Source organism: Aythya ferina, assembly GCF_964211825.1.
Source record: "Aythya ferina genome assembly, chromosome: 8".
NCBI lineage: Eukaryota > Metazoa > Chordata > Aves > Anseriformes > Anatidae > Aythya > Aythya ferina.
This window is the reverse complement of record NC_140304.1, coordinates 18,301,349-18,327,274: the sequence shown is the minus strand read 5'-3', so window position 1 is coordinate 18,327,274 and position 25,926 is coordinate 18,301,349. Positions and strand designations below refer to the sequence as shown.

Genomic DNA, 25,926 nt, shown 5'->3' with positions numbered 1-25,926 from the left:
GAATTTAGTAATGTCTGATATTCAATACATACCTTGTATACGTCAGCTGATCTTTATACTGATAAATATATTCTCTATGGTTCCTTCAGAATAGCTAAACTCAGTTATGTTGGTTATTCTCATCTCTTTTTGGACAAGTTTCTTCTCTAATTCTGTCTTCTATGATGTAAAATACACTGTTCTTCTCTGATTAAATGAATCTTTTTCTCCATAATACGTTAATAACATTTTACATCTTAACAATTCTGCAGCACAGAGTGGCTCCAGATGCCTATTATCAACTAAACCAAGTATCTGATTGGTTTAGAGGTTTCAAAAACATCCAATGTCTACACAGGTTAATTCACGCAGAGCTGAATTTTTCTGTCTCAATTCAGAAGTAGATGAGTATGAGCCACTTACAGTCCAAAGATATACAATTAGTAACAAGCAGTATGCAGATTATATACATCTAGAACTTGCCATATACAAACTTGTTCAGGACATTCACAGATAAAGAGGTACCTGAAGCTGTCAACAACTTTAGTAACTTCAGATTTGTTTCTGGCAAATAACGCAAGGGAAAAAAAAAAAGATCTTATTTCCTGAGTAGCAACAGATAGGCTGAAATCAAGTTACTGTATGTCTTTGTATCATTTAATCAATGAAAAGCATGCAATTTTTCAGGACAACCTTTTAAAAGCTATTCATGGACTTCTATCCAAAAAAGTATACATGAGCAGATAATTATGACATATCAGTGTTTGTTAGGATGGATGAGCATTTGCAAAATAATGAAAAAAGAACATCAACATTCTACAAATAAATAACAATAAAATACTACACATAACAAACAGTGTGCACCAACCTGTTTCCAGTCCAAAAATTTTATTTAAATATGCACTATAAATTACATATATTTAACTTATCTGAATGTACTATTCTGAAAAAAAAAAAAAAAAGCATATCACAGTTCTATAAGCCTATGAACAGCTACTTTCTGAATAAGAATTGTGTGTTGTTGTTTTTTTTTTCTGTATTAGTCCTGTATCAACTGAATATTTACACATATAACCTGAGGCATAAGTAAGTCTTACCTCAGGGAATGGTAGCTTTGTACTCAAACAGAGAAACACTTAAATGTCTTAATGAAGCTGTGTCAACATGAAAGGGTATTTCAACACATTCAGAACTTAAACTATATTTATATTTAAAATACTTTTCTAATTATATTTGTAAAAGATAGATGTACTCCTTTTCATAATGGGATGGTGGGATGTAGGGAACAAGGCTGGATGGAACAGCCTGGTGGCTGCAAGCATTTCACACAGCTCAGTATTGTGTAATACACTACACGTTACACATGGTGCTAAATTACAGGAAAAAGAAAGGAAGAGAACCTAATTATTTCTAAATTCCTGCTTGTCTTAACAAAATGTGTGTCATCACCTTGGGTAGCTAGATCTCTACAGTAACAGATGGATAATGACTGATAAATAATATATAATAATTAATAACAAAGATAAGCAAATTATTATACAGCCAGTCCATGGGTGTTATCTTCCCCCAGTGAGACTGCAAAGTAGTTTTTGATAAACTGGCATTTACCTTGGACTAAAAGGACACACAAGAAATTATAGCACAAGACCTAACACATGGTAAATTCACAGACCAATTTACAACTCTACATACCCTACACTTACACACATTTCACTACTATCACGGACTGCTTTTTCTTTTCTTTTCTTTTCTTTTCTTTTCTTTTCTTTTCTTTTCTTTTCTTTTCTTTTCTTTTCTTTTCTTTTCTTTTCTTTTCTTTTCTTTTCTTTTCTTTTCTTTTCTTTTCTTTTCTTTTCTTTTCTTTTCTTTTTTCTTTTCCATGAATAATACAATTATTTATATCAGTAATACCAACTAAATCATCTGAATGTAATCAACCAATAGGATATACAATTATTGACCCACGTTTCCAGATCCATAGCAGAAGTTTTCCTAGAACAAACTAAACTAATATAGTTCAATCCAGCAAAATTCTGAGGCCTCAATAGCATTGCCTCTAACAAGAGTTAAAGCCAAATCTTGTAAAGTTTCTTTATTATTAAAATTAATGAAGTTAAAGGATTCAGCCAAACATTGTTATGTATGATGTTTTCAAAAACTGCACATAATTCAGGATGCTCTGGTTCTTGTTTTCTGACCTTTGTAGGCTGTTCTCCAGCTCTTTCAAGCTGATCTCATGGCGCTTTTCATTCTAAAGAAAAAAAGTAACACAACACAGTTTAGAAATAAAATACAAACCAAAATATTAATGTAATAGAATTACTACCTACATTTTATAAGCCTTAGTTACTCAAACTTCTCAGGGGCTCTGAAAACATAAGGTCCTCAAAAGGGCCTCAAGACATAGAAGATTTATGTTCAATCAGAACCAAAATGAACATATTTAAATAGGTTTATAATTCAAAAAAAAAAAAAAAAAAGGCCTGGCAGTGTAGAAACTAAATTTGTGTCATAAGTGATTCCTAGCATGTTAACTCTATTATTGACTTAAGACTCGATTCGATAAAGCTGATTTTTCAAGGAAACATTAGTTACTGATCTCTGTTGTAACATGATTTTTGTTGCCTATGGTCCTTTATTTTAAAAAATAAAGCAAAAAAATGAACAAGAATTAAAAGACTAACTGCAGCACTACCTGCTCATTAGACCCATACCTGATGTACAGCTGAGATTGTTATATTTACACATATGTTACATATATTCAGGAGTTTCCTTTTACACCTATTACAGGTTTCAGATGCTAGTTGGTTAAAATAAGTTTTTAAAAAGTAATTATATTGAAACCTTCCAATTTAAATTCAGCTCTAGAAAAATAAACTATCTAGAATGATTAACTGAAAATAGTTACCTTTATAATCCTATTTTGTTTCCAGTTTCATTACAACAAGGTGAATAGAATCATTATTTTCTATAATGCATTGCTGGTTATACATGTATGTAAATGTAGTTATAAAACAAACAAAAAAACATGTATGTTCTGAATTAAGTTACAACAGTTCTTCTCAGACAAATACCTTTTGCATTTGTTTTTAACTGTAAAATGGAAACCATTTGAAAATCTTTTATTTTCACACAGAACGATCAGCAGGAGTATTCTGGCAAGTGACCTTTTTATTATCTAGGATTGGTGATTATTATCTATCTTCTTATTATCTAGGATTGGTGATTCTGAGAGTTTCTTTACCTCCAGTCATTGGTGTGAGCACTTAAAATTGAATAAGAAGCAAATAATGATTCAGAATTTAGAAATTGAAATATGCTGGTATTTTCATTCAAATTAGCAAATATATTAGCAAATAGCTTGAAGTAGAGCCATGTGCTAGAGATCCAATTTTGGATCCAATTTTTGCAGAGAGAAATAAATTGGGATCCAATCTCAAGTACACTCAGACATCAGAAAAGGAATAACAGTGTACGCAACAGTAACTCTGCCTTGTAAGTGCTGGCATTGACCCTTTCCATATTGTTTCTTTTCCTTGTACCCTGGTATTATATTAAAGATGACCAGAACAGTTCTATGATAATAAAGGTACACACTATGCTGTACATTTTCAGGTTCTTTAAAATTAGGGCTCCAGGGCTTTAAAATTAGTTAAGGATTCCCAAATTACACTTGATTTCATAACAAGAATAGAAAATATAAAGTTGAAATACACTGTTTCTACATCACCATACACATACTCTACTACCAAAAACTCCTAAAATCCAAAGCAAACTGGGATCACTGAACATAGGTGATAAGGGATAGGATTCAATAAAGAGGTGGTTTTTTTTTAAATCTCTTTCAGGTGAACTACATTCTCACTGTTGTGTGTCCCCCCCTCCTTCCCCCCCCCCCAAAAAAAAAAAATAAAGCTATGAATGCCTAGTCTTAATACACCTCCTTAGGGTGAGGAACTTCATTTCTTTCTTAAAATTAAAGCAAAGATATTGTGGTAATTTGCTGGCTCAATATGATTAAATTTTATACCCCAATTCAACCTGAGTGTTCTTCTGGGACGGAAGGCAAGAAAATTTTCCTAATCTTCTACTTAATTTTAGCATAGTAAGAGATTACTATGAAAAAATATATATTTGAAATAATAATTTTAAATGTCTGACTTTGTTTTAACAACACTTTTATCTTTGGGCAAATGCAGACATTAAGTTACCCTTGATGCAGATAAAAATTAAGCATATCAAACACGGAACTACATCTCTGATGCTGTATATGAATCCTGAATAGAATTTGCATTTAGGTTGGCTTAAGATTTTAGTCTTGAAAGCTTTAAGTCAGAATACATAATATTGTTTCTGAGAGTCTAGGAGTGTATCTTTTAGTATCTTTTAGTGCCTTTTTACCACCATTTATATTTATTTTAAATAGCTTTGTACTTTATTATCACTGATTGCTGGACAAATATTTAACTGTAGTAAAACTTTGGTTGAAGAAATGATATACCACTGCCAGTGTAGGGAATTCAGGTGTGGCTGTCATTTTATTAAGAGACAATGAAAAGAGATTTCTAAGATTCATTAAAACATTTTTAATGAATCTTAGAATATTCCAACCCAACACTTTTTTTGGTTTTCAGATAGTATTACCCATCCAAAATACCTATTCAGCAGAGCCACAGTTTAAGAAGATAAGTATCTGTATATCAAACACTAGGCATTTAGAAGGCTGAAACTTTGAAAAACAAAACAAAACATCTCTTCTGTTACTAATTACATTTATGTGCAACATCAGTATGCAACTGAAAGTTTTGCACAAATTCCAGTAAGATCAGATTCTTTTACCAACTCAGGGTGGAAAAAGGTACCACTACATGGTTATGAAACTGTTATTCTATTACTCAAATCTAGTTATGCTTACTGAAGATGATTAATCTGAGAGGGAAATTAAAATTTCAGTCTTTTTTTTTTTTTTGATATTGGCTTCCTGGGAAAACTGGATTGCATAAGAGACGTAAACTCAATGCTATTCCAGTTATTAAGGTAGGCTAAACATCTGTTGAGTTTATTAGAAATGTAAATATACAAAGTATATTGTTAAGTTGAATTAATTTGCTGTTTCCTAAAATGCTTATCAATTCTATTAAAATAGTGTTTTTCAGTAAAAAAAACTTTATGGAAACAATGATGTCGTATGTAATTTCTTAAGTCATAAACAGTATTGTTTACTCACATGGTGAAATCTGCAGAGAAGTTGTTTTTTCTCTTCTTGCCACTCTCTCAGCTCAGATTCAAGGAGTAGTATTTTTGTCTGAAGGGGTTGTTCTGTGTATGACAGTTTTTCAAATTCTTCAGCTACCTATTATAGTACGAGATAGAACATATTTACATTTACTTGCAGTTAAAGCCCAAACCAAACTATTCTCTTGTACCTTTGCGTTAACAGCTCTATTTCCCATTCCATTACCTAACACTTCAGCTATTTCCCATGCACAGAAACTACAAAAAACCTGGGAAGTACTCTGGCTGAATTTGAATAAAGTTTCAATTTGGAAAAAAAATAAAATAATAATAATAATAAATAATAATAATAATAATAATAATTAATTATTATTATTATTATTATTATTATTTATATATATATATATACACACACACAAGTAACTAATAGTAACTAATTTGTAAGTGTACCCCAACTTGTTATTTTTTTCAGAACCAGATCTATATTCTCAGACAATACTGAGAAATAGTATTGAGATAGTGTGTTTTTCAACATAGAATCACTGAGGTTGGAAAAGACTTCTAAGATCATCAAGTCCAACAGTCAATATGAATAAGCCGAGATGGAAATTACAACCTCATGCCTATTTTCTGATTAAACTAATATAATACACTGCAATCTAAATTCCTACATTTCCTCTGCCATACTGTTCGCATCCTTTGTGTAAACAAAAAATCTCTACTTAAAGGGTGCAAATTCTTCCTCTAAAATTAGAGAGACTTTAGCACCAAAGTTCTTGTGGACTGCAAAATTAATTGTGGAGGGCAGAATTAAGATTCTTTTCAGAAACCTCCTGCACTCTGTGAGATTTAAGTACATGTAGTTAAAGCACTTTGATTTGTCCCAAAAATGATGGTGAAATGTTGGTTCACTGAACTTTGTCATTAATTTCAATACGATTTGTATTCCAGAAAGAAGTTGAATTGCATGATTCATATTTAAACAGCCAGAATTCCAAGTAAATTTTAACAATTATATGCAAATAATCTTTTCCCATCTTTTATTCCCTTGTTTTTAACATCATATGAAAGTAGAAAATAGTAAACAAAGCTAAGAGGTGCACTAAATCAATACCATTTTTCTCCCTTCCTCCAAAGCAGATTCCAGTTGTCTTGTTAAATCATTATACTCTGCAATTTTCTCTTCAAGCTGCAATTTACTGCACTGAAGACTCTCATCTTCTTTTTTAAGCTGATAAGCAAGTTCTTCATTTTGAAATTCTATCTTGTCTAATTTCCTTTAGGCAAAAGAGATTAATGTATTATAATTCATTACAGCAAACCAGTAAAGAAATTATTTACAGTCAGATTTTTTTTATTTTTATTTTTTAAAGAATTACCTCTTAAGATCTTCATATTTCTTCTGAATATTAAAGTTTTCTACTTCCAAGGAATGACTGTCTATGGAATTTATGTTGTCTTCCTCCTGTGAAAATGACAATTCCTTTCTAGTTGAAGAGACTTATATGCAGGATATTATAAAGTAAAGTAAACCTGCCTATTAAAATCCAGTCAAATTATTTAACTTCAATTTCAAGCACATCCTATCTTATACTCATGTAAGAACTATCATATATTTGAAACAAATAAAAATGCAGTCAAAGTAGCAAACTAAAACTTCATGTGATCACTTAAGACTGATAACCTGCTATGTAACAAAGTGAAATCCTAACAAAACCCATATGCTGCCCATGCAGCGTTGTGTATTGAGAGCTGGCCAGGTCTATCTCCTTGTGAATTTTAACTCTTAAGCTTTAAATCCCAGCAAGAATAAATTCCCTCACTCTATAGTCACAGAAACCATAAAAAAAAATAAATATATATACACACACACACAGAGTTACCTGTGAAGAACAGGGTAGCACTAACAAAGGATTTCAGAAAGTGGTAAATATTTATAATCAAAAAAGATAATCAAGTTCATGAAAAGAGGTATATCACTAGCAGGACATGGAAAAAAAGAAATAAGAAGCCAAACTGTTTTACCCCTACCCATCATCCAGATTGACAGATTTTTGTTTTCTTTTAAATCCCATAACAGTAGCAGTGGGATTTTTGCTCCTGCTATCAACCATCAGCTTCAGATCAGCAGTAAATGGCCATATCATCATTCTGCTGGCACCGCAATATAACACAACCTCCATCATTCACTGGACTGCCTCAAGCAGTTCCATTCACTAACTTGAGCTAACCTGGCTGAATTTGCTGACATTAATTATATAGGCTGCTCTACTAGCAGATTGGGGGTAGAAGAAACCTTCAGCATAGGGGTAGTAAGTTGATTATCTTAAAAATATAATTTATGGCTATTTCTCTGTATGAATATTGTCTGGTTTATAAATGAGTCATTAAAAACAAAATGAATGTGGTATTAAATTACTCCACAAGATACAGATAATACTTAGATTTGACCATTTATTTCCAGGGAAGAATCCTGAAAGATTTCTCATAACTATGCAAAAGGTTCAAGAATATACTTATTTAGAAAATAGAAAATCTGAAAGTAAAGACAAGTAAGTAGGATTTCTTGTCACATACTGAACCCATATAAGTACTTCTGGCAACAGTTTCTGAGCTTTTGATTTATGAAGCAAACAAAGGAAACAGCTTAACAGGCACATGCACTAATAGAGGGGGAAAAAAGTATTCCAGAGACCTTCACATTTTTTTGATTTATCTTTAAAAAATCGCTGTGTTCTAGGCACCTGAACCTGTAGCTCCCTAGGATTTTTGCCTTTCTGTGCACTGATCCTTTCCTAGTACATAAGCTTTTCTTGAAATCCTTGCAGCTTTTCCTCAGCTGTATTCAGTATGTCACAAACATGTCCTAAATCCTTTAACTCAGCCTCTGTTTTGTCCTTCACCTGCATAATATCACAGTAAAAAATCTTAAGCGTGAAACCATAAATTAAGCGTTATAAAACATAATAGCTTTCCATGCAAGTAGTAAATCTGAAATTCTACACAGGTTGCATAATGTCATCTATTTTATAAAAACCCAACAAAGTTACAAGTTCATGACTGGGGAAATTTCTGTCTCTGACTACATGTCATTAAAGACTCTGTAACACTGATAATGAACATTTACAAAATTATGCAAGTGTTAGCAGCTGATCATGCAACACCTAAATTTTTATTTTATTTTTATCATAATATATGTTGGAAGATGGCACGCAAACATACTAAACAGCTTATAGGAAAAATTCTGGCCATACAAGTATTGCAGTGTTTGAAAAGCAGGCAACAACTAGTGCCATCTAAAGCTGCGTACAATGCTGCACAAATATTATTTATGGGATCAGAAAATATTTTTCTCCATCCTACAGCTGAATCATGGAAAAATAAAGTTAGTATGAAATAGAATGAACATTAGAGATGCTCCTCTGTGAGGACTAATTCAATTCTCTAAAACCATGTCAATGCAAGACTTGTCCCTGCCCCAACTTTATTGCTTGAAAAGAAAATGTATTGTGATAAACAGTGGAACTCAGGAAAGTGATTTTCCTACCATGTGTTCCAGCATTCAGCTCCACCTGCTGAAAAAAATTAAATCTCATCTCTGTATGGGTTCTCTTTTAACTACTATTTAAAATGAAGTTATTCCCTACACAACTTTCACAGATGTTCTGTCATGAGATCTAGTTTTTAAATCAACAAAATTGTATTTTTAACAGTGAAAAAATGAATTCTAAAATAGCAGCCCAAGCCTATAGTCATTTGTCTAAGAACCTTTTCCTACTTGTTTGCAATTATACATGTATAATATGCAAAACACATCCACTCGCAAGTAACAGTCAGTACAACATTCAATGCATTTAAGTACAATTTTGTAGATGGAAAAAGGAAGACAGCCAGTACCTTGATACTACTACAGTAAGTGGATCGCTAACATATGAAGGATCAAAGTCCTGCACAATTGTTTGGGAGCATGCTGTAATACTCCAAAACTTACCTCATCTCTCTCTAAACATTTGTTTTCTGTTATTCTTTTGTTTTTATTTAGGACTGTTTCATATCTGGATTTCAATCCTTCTACTTCCATTTATAATTTTTGTACCAACAACACAATATATTTATACCCATATACTTTATTATTTTTTAAATCCAGAAAAGATAGAATTATTTGTATTGCTTCTGTCATTCCTATATTACAACAGCATTATAACCACCATGACAACAAATGTTTTGTTACAAATAAAAGCTTTATAATTTCCTCAAAACTACTTATAGATTTAAATCCTATATTTGAATGTTTCAATATGCTAGTCACCTGAATTTTACACTGTTCAGCAAGGTTTTCCTGTAACTTTGCCTTTTCTTGCAGATCTAACATCTCATTTTCAAAAGAACTGGTACTGTTTTCCAATGTAACAAGGGAAACCTTGATTAAAACATGGAAAAAAGCATTACAGTGCTGTTAAAATAACACAATATACAATATGATATTACTATCAAGTGACCTGCAGACATTAAAAGGAGTGGCAACTATTTATCCCATCAAACAAAAACATTAGTCCACAGTTCTTTTATCAGCTTTAAGACTATTTACTTGGGAACATAAATACACTATAGAATCTGGAAACTTAAATTGAAATTAGTAATCAAGGTGAACTTAATTCTTATGTTTGCAAAACCTTATTTTTAATTTAAATAAAATTTCCAGGTAAACAATTTTGTAGCTATTGACAGTAAAATAAATGGCATCCTGGTTAAACAGGATGATTAGAAAATCCTGTTCCTAACTTGATATCTACTATCCAGTAGATAAATTTTAAATGCCTCATTTCACTTGCTCTAAAAGAATGGGTGGCAAAATTATTCTACAAGTGTGGTATCTCTAGACAGAAGGGCAGAAGGGCAAAAGTGAACTAATATGTGTTGTTTTTTGTGTTTTTTTTTTTTTTTTTTTTTTAATATATCAGAAATACAGAGCCATTCCTCAGTAATTTACAACCATCTCACCTTTAATTTTTCATTTTCAAGATAAATCTTTTCATTTTCAGAGTTAACAGGATTTAGCTTTCCAAGAATTTCCTCATTAGAGTTTCTTCTGTATTCCTTTTTTCTTGTCAGGTCTTCCAAAAGGCTTGTGACCTGCCTTGTTAGATAGGCAAGAACTTCTGCATAAGATATTTCCAAAATTCTCACTATGCAAATTAAACTGTACCTTAAGATACATTTCTTTATTGTTTTTATTTATTACAAGAAAACAGGAAAAAAAAAAAAAAAAGAGAAAAGGAAAATGGAAAATATGTTTAAATGTCTTAAAGATCTTAAGAAAGCAGTATCTATTGAAATAAGTTATTTTCCGAAAGAGATGTGATCCATCAAGGAAGTGGACGTATGGCATATTCTGTATGTACATTGACTGGATAGTTTGAATAAGATTGGACAGTTTTGCCTTGCTTTTCCAAGGCAGAGTAAGCTGTTCAAATGTGTATTTGAGAGGAACCATCCACTAGTGTTGTGAGACGTTAATGCAACCAGAACAATTTTGCTACTCCTTTGTCCAGAGCAGAAACTGGAAGCCTAAGTAAGAAGCTTCTATGCTGCAGCAGATGCAAGGGTTGATTCAAGCTGTTGAATCAGTTATTAAATGATTCTGACGAAGCAGAATAGTAGTCACTAGCAAACTCAGACTGTTAGCAAGAATGCCAGAGAAATAACATATTCCTTACTTCCACAGGAGAATGAATTTTAAAAAAGTAATAATTCTAGTTGCATTTCACATTTGTTCTAGTTTCCTAGTATAAAACTCTGCTCAAAAATTTACAATATCGACACATGAACTTGCTTACATTATCAACACTAATACACAACTAAATATCAAGTTTACAGAAACTATAAAATCAACAATCAACAGTTTAACTTACTTCTTAAGGTCTTCTGTTTGAATTTCTAACATTGTCTTTTCTTCTACTATTCTATCATGCTGATTTTTCCAGACATCAGAAGCTGAGAGTATTTCAGACAACTTGACTTCCTACATGAATCACATATCATGTAACAGAAGGGTGTCATAAAGAATGCCACCTCATTCTACAAAAACCACAAGAGCTATTTAATATAAGCTGGCACTACTGGAACTCCCTAGTACAGAACAACATTAATTTTGTCTTTTTGTCTCAAAACAAACAAAAAACCCTATCCCCATTTAAAGTTGCTTTCAAGGCAGAGAGATAGTTAAACACCGGTGCTGTATATCAACTTCAGAATATACCAGCATTTAAGATGAAAGTATTTCCTTAAAACAAAAATATTTCTCCAATACATCCCTACTATATAAAAATTACATTAGTAACAAAATAAAATTCTGCCAAAACATTTAAAGAATTTAAAAAACAATAGCATGATAAGAAATGCAATGTTATATAAAGTCCTTGAGAGAAGTATGGATCATTAACCAACACATGTTATCTTGAAAGTATGTCTTCTATGGGCAAAGAAAACAATAGTATGACTGCAAAACATCACAAGTTTAGGAGTTAGACAAATGCTACTCCTCAGTACTACTACTATTACTGTCTTCTCACAGAGATCAAAGAAAACAAAAAAACTATAACCATCTCCAGGTATACTAACTGGAAAAATACATCTTTAATACTGACGTATCCAGAATGATGGCAACGCACACAAGAGTATGAAAACACATGCTTATTTGGAAATCCAAATAGGTCAATAAAGATCTCAGCACAGTTTTGATCCACTTAGCCTTTTTGAAAAATTACATGCAGTACAGATATAAGGGACACGGAAGAATCCAAGGAACAATATGGATTAAGGAAGTTGTGTTTGGATTTTGAAAAAGTCCAGAGCAAGCAGCTTAGAAATAGAAAGCTAACTATCCCTATGGGATGCCCTAAACTGATAAAGATTTCAACCCCCAATTGAACTGCCAGCTACTGTACCATACTTCTGAGAATAGTCAGTGCATCTCCACAAAGGTCTAACAGAAAGATCAGAAAAAGTGTAATTGAAGCTGATCAGACTCCTCTCATTTACTACAGTTTGGAGCATACAACCTCATGGCTTAAGACATTCACTAATTTTTTAACAAAGAAAGGCTGTGAATACACTAATAGTTTGCAGGTCACTTATAGCAAATTTTTCCTTAACTGAAGAACAAAAAATAAGAGATGCAAACATAGCATGAACAACCAACTTTCCCATTTTCCAAAGGTAAAAGTCTCCCAAATCTTCAGTTTAAAAGAACACAGTGCAACATTACTCACAGTATAGTCACTTACATGTTCTCTTATTCTGGAGGTTAAGTTTTTCACAGTTTCTTCAAAATGTGCAGCTTTTCGTTTCTGGGATGTGATTGCTTTTCTCAGACCAGTCTTCTCTTGCTCACTTGTTTCCCTTAAGGCTAATATCTGATGCTTGTATTCTCCAACTTGAAGATTGTACTCTGCTATTTTCTTTTCTAGAGTCTGCAGCATAATTAAACATCATATCTTTTCAAATTCTGTACCTTACAAATCAGCTTGTGAGATATCATAATGAGGAACATCAACTGAAATATTGATCTGTTTCCATTAATGTCTCTGTATCTTGTAGTTGACACAAGGAGCTAGCCAAGGTGTGTACAGAAGTAGGCAAGAGAAAATACATGTTGGGAATCTCATTACGAAGATGAGCAAGAGAAAAGGTTGAGGAGGAATAGAAACAGAAACAAACAGGAGTAGTGGGACAGACACCAATCTAACCATTGGCTGTGCTCTTGGCAATGAATGTAAAATTTCAATGTAGATGATGTGGCACAGCCACTGAACCCATTTATTGGATGGAAAATAAATGTGGTTATGTCATTCTTTTAATTCTATAAAGACTATCACCTTAATAATGTGATACATACTGATGTGCTAGCAGTCAGTGCTCTGAACCTAAAGTCAGCATGTTCATAACTAGGACTGGAGATAAGTAACACTGCATATGAAATTTGAAAACAAAAGTTAAGATCTTGAATCTTGAATTTGTGTTTTGTTTGTTTGTTTGTTTGTTTTTGTTTGTTTTGTTTTGTTTAATTTTTGTTTCTTTTGTTGTTCCTTCTGTTTTAAATCAAGCTAGGAAAAGCCAAGGTCTATGATATGTTCTATTATTAGATGGCAATATACTATTTTCTTGCAAGATCTCTGACTTTTCCCCCATGCATATAATGGCACCACTCTATTAATGAAACAAAATTGCATAGTAATTTTTTTAAAAAATCTAGCATTTTATATGTGATGAAGACTATCAAAGACAGTTTCAACATATAATTAAAACTGGCTATGACAAAGCTTAAACTAATGTAGGACATCACACATTGTATGGACAATTTGTGACTCTCATTTCCCCTTGTTTGATTTCACAGCCTTCATGTATTTTTCATCCATTTAATTACATTATCAAATACACATGATTCAACTGAGATTAAATCTGGGTTCTACAACTATAATGATATAATCCTTTCTATTGTTGTTAATGTTTCTGACTAACCAGAAATGTCCGATGAACACAGTTTACTAATCCCATCTGATCTGGGAAACTGACCTCTCTAACTTCCTGACATCTATATTTTTCATCTACATATAAGCTTTCTATTTAAATATGAATAGAAAAGGAGACCAAACATTAAAACACTGTATGATGACATACAACAGAAGTCATATTGGACTCTGCTTCAAGAATCTCAGACACATTATTTTTAAGTCACTATAATTTATTGAAAATATAAACAAGCTAGCAGTAGACAATTAGTTTCATAAAGACACATGCAAGTTCCATTCATATTACTTATTATTCTTCTGGCAATGTCAGTAGCCTACCAGTGTAATTTTTTCCCCTCAAGTCATTGATAAACAACCCAATTGTAAGAACGGTTAGAAACATGCATTTAACATCTAATATTTAACTTGAGATCTACTTGAATGAGACCACAGTGACACACCATTTACCTAGGAACTATGCTACTTTGCCAGCCTTATTCATGACACTATTTACCAATTGCTATAATGTGCACATAATATGCACAGGAGAGAATATCTCTCAGTAAAAGTGCTGCTAACAGCCCCAAAACTTACCCACAATCAACGCAAAATCTATGTAACTTGCAACGTGAAAGATGGCCTCAGCTTACTTGGACTTAACAAAATAAAAGTACAACTTCTAAAAATGAAATGATTAAAAAAAAAAAAAAAAAAAGGATATTCAGGAAATGTTTTTCAAATATAGGTGCTTAGAGTGTATTTAATAAACAAACACATGACCTGTGGGAAAAATGACTTCAACAAACAGCAAATAAACATTCTATATACAGACTTCCTTAAAGCTGATAAAAGCAAACAACTGTTATCCCCCGTTATAACCGCAGGGGGTCACAATCACACTAAAAATAGGTGTTTTGAGTATTTTCAGTGGCTGAGGTAAATTTAAAGGGAGAATTAATTTCATAAGCAGTCCCAAACTCTTGTCTAGATGCTAACAAGATGATCACCCGCTAGCAACCGACTTCAGCACTTTTTGAAAAGCAAACAAATGAAACCTTTACATAAGGATCTAAAGAAAATACAGTTATATATCAAGTTCATTATTCAAGGATCATTTAAGGAAAATATTGTAATTTTAATAACTACACTAGGCAGAACAAGAAAGCAACTTTTATTCAGAGGAAAATACGAGGTACTTATATAGACATAAATGTAAGTGGCTTTTTTTTTTTTCTTTCCATTGAGTTGCTATAGGTTCATTAACCAGCTCAAATGATACAACTTGTATGGGGGTGCATACTATTAAAAAAAAGCCTTGTTTCCAAAACAGTATATTATTAATTTACAAGCTTTTCTCATTTATACCTACATTTTTTGCAAGCTTCAAATACTAAAATTAGAGACTGCTTATAACTCCAGCCCCTGGCACGTGAACTTTCCCTTACCTAACTTTTCCACTAACTGCTGTAAATACCTAAATCTTCCTTTTGCTTGTTTTAATTTTTATTTTGAAAAAAGCAGAAAACATTTTATCTATCTTAAACAAAATGAGATTAGACCCAAACATTTTTCTCTTAGTCAGCATTAAGAGCTTTATTGAGTCTTCCACCGTTTATAGAAAGAAACAGGTGTGTTTCGCACCTGTGTTTCATCTTAAACAGCTTACAAAAACAGACTCATTCTGAGGACTTGTCTCTTTCTTTCTATTTATTATATGGAAACTGCTTCAGGATAGATATCATTCTCTCAGATAATAAAATTAGGAGAGTGTAAATACTTTTATGTGTGCTTAACTTTTCTTTAGTGGAGTGGTTTTTTTATTTTCTCAATGTGGACAAGTTGAGAAAATAAGAAAAAGAAGTAAATTCGCAATTAAAATAATACAATCAGACAGACTGTGCAAAATATAAATGTTCTTTTTTTTTGTTGTTGTTTCAAAATTTTCTTTTACCAAGGGTTTATTTCAAATGATACCAGAAATAAATAAAAAAATATATTTGATTTGATAATATATCAATGTATATTAAAAAAAAAAAAAGTTGAAATCAAAGCAATACCTAAAAAAGATATAACTCTCAGTTGTGATTTAAACTCTGACTATAGTAGGGCTCTCTTAATTTACATATAAACTTAAACACAAGTAAAAATATGTTACCTGTATTTTCAGTTTTAATTCCTCATTTTCCACTCCTTTTCTTTGAATCTGACACTGCAGGTGAGCTTCTACTGTGCTTGCTGATCCTGACATGCGGTCTTCTTTCAGTACATTGATCTAATAAAGAGAAATAAACACAACTGAAAAGGAACAAGGGGATAGCATAGATAGATAATCTTTTATACTTTCAGATACTGGGCCCCCCAAACTGTTCAGTATCAGGCAGAGTTCTAGTCAGGGCATGGTATGCTGTGTAGACTCCATCTATGCTGAGGTTTGCTGTCATTATGATCTTCAGAATTTTTATAGGACTTTCTTAGAAGTAAACAACCCTATTCAGCATTTATTCTCTTAAGCAAAAGGATGTTTCTATGAAAACATGGTGCTTCACTTTCAGATAAATAAAAGGACATGCCAGCATCTTTGCCAAGTGAGGAAGTATTGTTCACTTGGCACGATGTGGTATGGGACATCCCTTTGATCTGTATGTTTTATTTGCAATCACTCCATTTCCTTTTTTTTTTTTTTTTTTTTTTTTGCTAAGAAATGCTTAAGCCTGTATCCAATTGAATACATTTAACCTTTATTATACTATATAGCTAATTTTGGAAGCAAGGGATGGATACTAAACAAAAACAAACAAACAAACCTCCTAGGGTGTTCTGTTGCTTTTGAGGCAATATATTACAATGAAGCGATAATGTGCAGGCAGTCCTAGTGGATTGGAACTCCAAGCTGTGTTTAGGGAACCTAGAACCTGCAGAATGCTTTCTCCAAGTCTGCATAAGGCTAGTGGGGAAAATTGTGTTGAGAAAATGCTGAGTTCTGCGAGGTAATTCTCTTGGTTGAGAGAAAAAAAATAATGGAGAAAAGCCATGGATTTCAATAAACCCTAAGGAGCTACAAAAATCAAAGTACACCTTAAAGATTTAACTGGGACTACTCTATAATTCTGGGCCACCCTGCACTACATACATGTTAAGTGCAATTCAGGTATAAGAGTACTGTAAAACAGATTGCTAAACTGTGTATAAACCACACTGATCTTGAAATTGTTATCATATCCTTGTATTGTCCATAGACAATTCTTTTAATCTTGTTTCTCCACCTTCCTTTGCCTGGTTCAGAGAAGCAATGAGGTCTTTCCAGCCTTTGATGGTATCAGATCTGCTGTCTACACCACCCTTCCTTATTTGTTGAGTCCCAAAGGGCCATGGATACTAACTGTGAAAGTATCAGTTTAGTTTATTCTGTATTACTTCACTGTAAAAGTTTGTTCCAGAATTTCTGCAAAGGAGAAGCCACAAAGGGGTCCAAAGCCATTAGTCTGGATTTATGACCCTCCAGGAACTGCGGGGCAATAGTGTTAAGGATAATCTATACTCTTAAATAGGTGTGGATACGGTCTTGAAGATTTGAATATATGTTCATATAGAAATGCCTTTCAGACTTCCTTTTTAATAATCTTTTGAAATAATTGCTCTTATCAAAACTTTAAATTTGTAAATAAAAATTTAGTACATTGGAAGAAAACATTTATTTCAAAATAATTGGTCACTCACTTTTTTAAACTGAAGCATGAATGAAAGTTCTTTGACACGTTTCTCCCTTTCAAGTATTTTTTTCCTGAGATTCTTCATGGGGAAAAAAATAACAAAAATTACTTTTCTATTTCTACACAAAAATGCAGCAGTAATGTACACTGATAAGTATTTCAGTTATAAAAATAACTGAGATTCCATTTTGTAATGATACACCACAAATACCTCAACTATGTACCTGAAAACATCTGATGAAGTTTAATATTTACTCTGACTGTATAGATCATAATAGGCACTAGGTTGATTAATTTCACTAAGATTTATTTTGAAACATTTGCCACAATTTCCTCCAAATCAATTTGTTCTTAATATTTTCTTGTTTTATTGCTACACAGAGAAAAAACGTTGCTTAAAAACAAACATACAAAAACCAACACAATAGGCAGTAAGAAAAGTGATGGGGGGAGAAGAGGAGGGCAAGAGAAGCAAAGATGAATAGACAGAGCAGAAATTTAGGCTTCTGTCCAAAGATCTTAGAAAACAAAAAGCTAATACAACATAACCGTAGGCCTAATAAGCATTTGTGAACAAAATCCAACTAACACATTTTTTGAGTGGAGACCTCTTTTATTTTAGCTCTTAGGTCAGTATTTATCAGATTGCCTGATCAAATAAAGAACAGCTTTAAAATATAAAAGATTGTGTTTTTTTAGTATTTTATTACTGGTTGGGTTGCTTGGAAATCATGGACTCTCAGCTGCATTTCTGGTTATTCACTGTTTAACTTTGGACAAATTACATAGGGTATCTTGAGGGTTTCAGGTGATCAGATTGCAGACTACTCCTGAAAGTGGCAGTTCTGCTATTCTCTTTTCCCAAGCTACACAGGGCTACCTTTACCATGGGAAAAACTCAAGTGAAAGGTCGGGAATGCAGCTGGGAGCATAACAAGTAAAATTAACACTCTTGACAGCAGTGGAGTTTGATTTCCACAGGCAGACTGTAAAATTGCAGGATCACAGCCTTCAGTGCTTTAAATTTCCTCATCTGTTACATTAGGCTAACACTTTATTCTAGTCTTAGCAAGAAAATATTAGTGTTCTTAAGCAGGACACCTAGAGTGACATATCTCTTTGCATTCTCTCTTCAGAATTTGGATATGCTTAATCCTTTCATTAAAAAATTGGAAGTTACTTATGGAAGCATTAGTTTCCATAAGTAGTCCACCTCCATCCCCCCAAAAAAGGTAATAATAAATACTTTCTTTTTTATTTTTCATTAATGAAAAATTTTGTCTGAATTAAATATTTGAATTTTAGGGTTCTTGTTATTAGTATATTTCTTAATGTTGGTAAATGACAATAAAGGAAATGGAATCAGGGGGGTTTAAATGCTTCTTCCTTTTGCTTCAAAGCTGTGTTACTCAATCGTCACGGCTACCTAGGTACCGTCAATTTGTATCAGAACCAATTTATAAAGTGTTGTGGTTTTTTTTTTTTTTTTTTTTTTTTTTTGGTGGGAGCAAGAAAGAAAAAAGTTAAAGTTCACTATTTTACCTGCCTATTCATGTCAGAAGAAAAGACAAGTTGAAAGACTATTGCATGAAGCGGAGCCAGTATGTAATCTTATGGCAGTATTTATTTCATTTGCAGTAACTGTAATGATTACTCTGAATCTACTCTACATTAAAAAAAATAAAAAAAATAAAAAATAAAAAAAAGACAATGTGCAACGCATTCAACCCTGTAACAGAAGGAATACTAAAATGCACTGCATATCCTAAAATATGCAATAATATAGTGGTAGTTGTTCAGTGTTGCTAATTAATAGTCTGTATCAGTATAGTTCCTAAGTCCATCTTGCCACTTTAACACAAAATTGGATGATACTACAACATAACCATTTCTAGGTGTACAAAGTAGAACAGAAAAAGGCAGAAATTTCAATTTACTTACAGCATTTCGGATTTCATTTTCACTTAACTTCTGTATCAAAGTGTCAATATTTTTGCTGCTTAACTGTAAGATGAAAGCAGGAAATATTAACAAATTACTTCAGATTATAAATGATTCTGCATTTTTCAATGGCTTTGAATTTCCTACACATAATTTGATATGTTTTTATTTTAGTGAGAAGGAGTCTAAATACTTTAAATATTTAAATCTTATTTGAATGCGTGGTCGAATAGTAAAAGCAGATAAGCAAACCATAATATTTTAAAGACTAACATTACATGTTAAAGGCTTCTAGGAACTTCATTTAGGTATGAGAATGTGAAAATTGAAAAGGAAAACAAAGGCTGGGAAATCACAAAAAACAACCTATGTTAACTATTACTAAAAATCCGAAAGAATTAGTTATAACATTGTCAATTAAATGTTTACTTTAAAGTATCAGTTTTGGAGGGGGGCTAACGTTCAATCTGAAAACAAACAAACAAAACCACATAAATAATCTGGTGGGATTTTCATATTGTAAATCATGAACATTTTAATTTCACCGGTGAGGGGATGAACCTACTGTTTCCAAGAAAAAAACGGTGAGTCAGCATCTTATGCAATCAAACCTAAACTCTGAACAACAATAAAATAATAATCAGCACCATGGAATGTCCTGGAGCATGGATGTAGCAGCTATTTAATTATTAGCCACAGCACAGTGACAATCAAATTAAGTTAAGCTTGGCATTCTAGTACCTGCTGTGCTAGCTCTGTAAACTGTATTGTGCAGGAACTACCTGTGCCCAACAAGCTCCTGCATCCTACCTGCCCAGTCACCTGAGTAAGAATCTGTGTCTTTAATCTTTCTGCATTCCCACTATTTTAAAGCATTTCCCTTTGCCTCCATAGTCCAGGTATTCAGAACCTGTCTTGCACATGATCTCTGGCTCCCACAGGTTTGATTACTTGAGATAATCTTACATGGTCATGTTCTCTTGTTTGAAGTGAAAGCCATAACAATCTTTTTGTGGTTTTGAGTGTTTCTAATTCCTCTACCAGGAAATCCTCTTGTGTACCAGTAATTGTCATCTCTGATACAGAATGTTTACAAACCTATTAAAACATCATAAACAAGAAGATATTATAGATGATTTACAGTATTTCCTCAAACATATATTATTAATATTCAAATTTGGCTTTAAAATACAGTCACTAAAAATTAATAAATGTTTGCAACTACACAGTAAACTAAAAGAAAAAATGCTACCTCAGTAGTGTTTAAACTGTGTATGAGGCATACAGATTCATCTTCCAACCTAACAGAAATATGGTATGCTTATCAACTTTATTTTTTCTTTCTGATAAATGTTCCAGATCTCACTTTAAAGGAGTAAATCCAGTCAGACTAGCTACAAGGAAAACAAAACAAAAACAAGTGGAAACTTTGTCATCAAAAGCTTTACTGGAAATCCATGCAAAGGAGTCATCCTATCCTTATCTGCACATAATTATACAGAATGTTTCATGTTAATGTTCTTGGGAAAAGTTCAAATGGAACTCTGGAATGCCAGTTTAAAGAGAGAAATTACTTAAAAAAATTGAAAAAAAAATCCCCACTATAGTCAGGCTGTATTAATTTGTGAATGTAAGAAAAAAAAATGCAGGATTTTAAAGAATATCTGTAAAGAAGGTTTTTCACTGCATGCAAAATCAACAACATAAAGATAACAAATGCATTTATCTTAATTAGTGAGCAAATAGTATCTCTCTTGTAAAAGAACTAGCAATGCTTGTAACATTCACCATCCATTTATGGCCCTCCAGGTTCAGGTTATACCTAACACAGGTTAAAATTGGAAAACTCACACCTCTCTGTGCTCTTTTGAGAAGTCTTTCATATGGCCTCTGTAAATGTGGCAAGCATTTCATAGATTAAAAACTTAAGCTTTTCTAAATTAATAATTCTACAGACATTGATAGAGATGAGATTAAAACAATAATTTATTTTGAATGTGGCATTTAGAATGCATACAAACTTTTGACTAAAATATACTCACATTTTCTATTCTACTAATAACATCTTTAAAAGTTGGCACGAAGTCCTCTGCTGAATTAATTTCCATGTCTATTTTAAAAACCTCCTGTAAAGCACCATTTTCACAAGGGGCATTTTCCTTCTGCCTGACCACATGCAAAATAATAAATGCAAATTGACTTATCTTAATAAGTAAGTAAATAAGCAAGACACATAAGTCTAGTTCATACAGAATTCTACAACTGATTTTTTTTTAACATGCATAGTAAAGTTGATATGGTATGCACCTCATACTTTGGCTTCTCTACATCACTGTTTTCAAATACATATTTGAAATTATTTACTTTGTACTTACTACTCAAAAGAGCATTTGCCCCCTGCTGACAGATATTTTATGTTAAAGGTGAAAAATTCAAAATAAAGTATCTTGCACTGAAATCATATATTAGAAAATTCTAATAAAATACCCTCCTAACAGTGACCGGTTTATGGTTTTCATTCATTTGCAGTATTGCAATATTTCAACTGAAAATGCAGTGCCTCTGTAACCAAAAAAAATAAAATTAGTCTTTCTTCAGAAGGGCCTAATGTATCGGGTTTATGTGGTAGGGCCTGGTAGCAGAGGTTGGTTGCAGGGGTGACTTCTGTGAGCAGAGCCCAGCAGCTGCCCCATGTCAGATCAGAGCCAGCTCCAAAAGGGATCCGCTGCTGGCCAGAATTGAATCGGGGGGTGACACTGGTTGGGCATCTGAGAGCAAATTCAAGAAAAGGGAAGGGGAAAAAAACAACAACAACAACAAAAAACCTGCTATGCAGCAGCAGCTGGTAGAGAGGAGTAAGAACCAGCCCTGCAGCCCCCAAGGTCAGTGCAGAAGGACAGGAGGTGCTCCAGGCACGCAGCAGCAGTTCCCCTGTGACCTGTGGAGAGGCCCCAGGTGGAGCAGGCTGTCCCCCTGCAGCCCATGGAGAAGATCTCCACACTGCAGCCTGTGCAGGAGCCCCCGGTGGAGTAGGGGATCTGGGGGGAGCTGCTGCCCATGGAGAACCCACGTTGGAACAGTTTGCTCCTGACAGATTGACCCCATGGTAAGGACCCATACTGGAGCAGTTCTTGAAGGCCTGCTGCCTGTGGGCAGCCCATGCGGGCTCAGTTCAGGAAGGATGGCATCCCATGGGAGGGACATGGAGCTGGGGCAGAGAGGGACCATGAAGAAGCAGCAGAGAGGAAGCATTAGGGACTGACTGCAGCCCTCATTTCCCTGCACCACTTTGGGGGAGGATGTAGAAGAGGGTGGATTGGTGGAGAGGTGTTTTTACTTTGCTTTTAGTTTCTAACTGTTCTAATCTGCTAGTGATAGGTAATGAATTATATTAATCTCCCTATGCTGAGTCTGTTTTGCTTGTGACAATCTCCCCATCCTTTTCTCAACCCTGGAGCCCTCTCCATTGTATTTTCTCCCCCTTCTCCTTCAAGGAGGGGGTGTGAGAGAGCAGCTGTAGTGGAGTTTAGCTGCCCATCAGGATAACACCACCACACCTACACAAAAAAAAGAATATCCTAACACCAATCTATGCCAGCTCTCTATTTAGGCCTTCACAGGCCAATACTTACAGACCTAATGTACTCATAAGCTTCAAATGCTTAAGTAGCTTATAAATACGTTCCTTATATCTTAACATTTTACCATTTATCTTTGCCTGAAGCACACCTTCTTGATGCATTTTCATTCAAGCTTTGTTGTAGGTGATTTTTTCGTGACCTTTTTTTAAGCAGTGGTGACAGTTCTGTAATCTTGATCCAGTATTTATCAGGACATGGACCCCAACTCTGCTTCCAAATTTCCTCCTGTGTAGGCTCTGCAAGCTTATAAACAATGCACTCAGTTAGTTTAATCCATTCCTGACTATGATGCATCAGAATTGCTACCACAGAGTAAGTAAATTGTAAACATGAATGGTCATTTTATGACCCCAGAGTAATTAGTCAGAAAATTAAAGGGAATTTTTCAGTAGACTTCCAAGAACTGGGAGTGACTGGTCCTGAATTAATAACACCATTTTCCATTACTCCCATGGTTGTCTTTCTAACAGTTTGTCTATTCAACTACTTCCTCTGTAATGATCAATAAAAAGCCTCATGCTGTAGCCTTGCAGCTAGCTCTCTGAAAACCTAAAGATCAAAAATAATATATTTAAAATTAAAAAAAATATATATTCAGAATAAATAGCCATCTGTTATCCTGCAAGAAGAAAAGGTTATGACTTATGAAGGAGAACTACGAAAGTCAGCAATGAAAGGTCACGTTTAGCCCTTTGAATTCCTTCCAACTTTGCAGGAACTACTTTTGTGCATGGGACATAACAAAAAACAACAACAACAACAACAACAAAACTTTTTCAAGTATGTCTAACAAAGAAAATGATAAGATTAAGTGTTAAAGACCTGCATAAGAAAATTATATTTGCATTGGCACTGTGTCTTACACATATTCTTACCTGGTGTTCAAGACGGTCATACTCTTTGCTGAGATCAGTAAAGTATTTTCCACTTTGGATGGCATTTTTAGTTCTATAATAATCGTCTTTATACAACTGAATCAGTGAAGAGAGTTTTCCTGCTTCTCCAGATGTAATTGGCAGCACACACATTTTTCCCTGAAATACATTCATAATCATGTACTGTTTAGTATCACTGCCTATTAGAACACTCACCTTCCCAGTTCAAGGCATATCAACATAAAACAAGTCAGCTCTTCAGGCAAATTATTTAAAAGGAGTTTTAAAGATCAAAGAAATCTCACTTTCATCTATTGTTTTCAATAAGCGTACAATCCTGTGATACCATAGGATGTACCCTCAAACTGACAACTTGCAAAACACACCTTACCTGTGAGGCAAAGGTAAACTCAGTGAAAGCAGAGATATTATGTCACAGCAGAGATCAGCCAGTTTTGAGGCAGAAATAGCTTTTCTCCTTTCCCAGTTTGGAGTGCTTACATTCCCTGGCAGAGCTCCATCTGTGTCACACAATCCAGGTCTCTACCTTTTTGTAAGTTATATAACCAAAAACAAGTTGTTGAATTTAATAGCTTCCAGTGAAAACAGCTTATTGGAAAATTAATTATAGATTTTTTTATCCTAGCTCATCTATGTTTGCAGAAAAAAACAATAAGATTTTTGCACAGTTTCAGTGAGCCATTTTTGCGTTCCCCACTCTCACCCATTTTCTGAAATATCCCCTACTTCCACCTGGAATTTGGTACAGAATTTTTTTAAAAGTTTTGAAGCTCGGTAACAAAGCAAATATAAAAGAAAAAAAGAAAAATCAAGCTTAACAGGAACAGAATGAACTTGCCTCGTTAACATCAGCAAGAAAAAACTTTTCCTGAAGCTCAGAGTCCAAGAAAAGCGCAGCGCAGGTAGGTGCAGGTAGAGCAGAGGCTGCCTGAGGTGCTGATGACATGTTGGAGTGCTGGGGAGCAAGTCTGGGCGTCCTGACACCTGCTGCCGGTGTTCATCCGTCACTAGCTGAATTTGGGTATCCCTGGTCAGTCGCACTAGAAAATACCGTGTGAATACCTCCTGCACTGCAAGGAAGAAGCAGTCTCATGGGAGATGTAAGGCAATTAACGCATGAGAAAGCTCGGCACCCGCAGCCCCGTGTCCCCGGCCCCGCTCCCCTCACCAGCACCGGGGTGCCCGCGGCTGCTGCCCTCCGGTGGGCTGCGTGTCCCCCGGCCCCCTCCCGTGGGCAGCGCCCCCTCAGCCCCCTGCAGCGCCGCCGCGACCCGCTTGGGGCTGTTGCCACGGCAACGGGCGGCGCGGCCTGCCCAGGGCGGGCGCCCCGGCCGCGAGAGCAAATGGGCTTTAAGCATTTACTTCTTCTGAACAGCTACAAAAACTTCCGTATATACATAAATTAAAAAAAAAAAAAAAAAAAATCAAAGGCTATATTTCATCCTTTGTAATGCTAGGAGAGATGAAACCACGCCATTATTCATTATGGATTGGCTGCCTGTTTATACCTGTGTCACAGGGGGTTTGGGGCTTTGCGTGTGTAAAGCCTAATGTTTTGTTCTTTACAGGAACCTTAGCTTTGAACTGTGAATTAATCACCTCCATTGTAGCTTTGCTTTGGCAAAGCAGTTTGTTAGCTCTGGCCATGATGTCTCATATTCAGCTTAGACAGATTTGTAATTATAGCTTCTCAGAACTTTCCAAGATAATTTTATTTTTAAAGCAATACAGTGTTGCAGTTATCTAAAATAGAGGTGACTGCTTATGTAATAAATATTATGGTCAAGGCTAATTACACTGATAATTGACATCAGACTGCGTACCTCATGAACAAAGAAGTACAAGTTTCAGTCCTGAAAGCTGCGTTTAGATGACCCTGTTGCACAATCCACAGAGTGGAAGATAATTAAAGGAAATATAACACACAATTCAGCTATCACATAATTGAAAGTCTTAATAAAAGAGGTAAAAAGAGGTATTCTAGAGAGAGGCTTCTTTTGGGTAGACCTGTGCG

The 25,926-nt window shown here is 34.1% G+C and overlaps 1 protein-coding gene across 1 annotated transcript; it reads right to left on the bottom strand.

Annotated features, from left to right (window-relative positions):
* Positions 1–614: 614 nt before the first annotated feature.
* ODF2L (outer dense fiber of sperm tails 2 like) lies at positions 615–25,060 on the bottom strand. Its single transcript, XM_084527588.1, has 16 exons — positions 24,751–25,060; positions 23,892–24,050; positions 23,081–23,259; positions 21,418–21,541; positions 20,342–20,473; positions 19,376–19,438; positions 17,442–17,513; positions 15,880–15,996; positions 12,501–12,686; positions 11,127–11,236; positions 10,216–10,351; positions 9,524–9,634; positions 6,594–6,679; positions 6,329–6,491; positions 5,207–5,332; positions 615–2,230 (listed from the first exon to the last, which is right to left on the bottom strand). The coding sequence occupies exons 1-16, from the start codon at positions 24,856–24,858 to the stop codon at positions 2,102–2,104; spliced, it is 2,001 nt and encodes a 666-aa protein (XP_084383714.1). The 5' UTR covers positions 24,859–25,060; the 3' UTR covers positions 615–2,101.
* Positions 25,061–25,926: the final 866 nt, after the last annotated feature.

Coding starts and splice junctions, on each gene's coding strand:
- ODF2L (XM_084527588.1), bottom strand. CDS start 24,858: ATGTCATCAGCACCTCAGGCAGCCTCTGCTCTACCTGCACCTACCTGC. Junction 9,635..10,215: donor TTGAAAATGAAAAATTAAAG/GTGAGATGGTTG, acceptor GTTTTAATCAAG/GTTTCCCTTGTTACATTGGA. Junction 6,492..6,593: donor AAATATGAAGATCTTAAGAG/GTAATTCTTTAA, acceptor TTTTGCCTAAAG/GAAATTAGACAAGATAGAAT.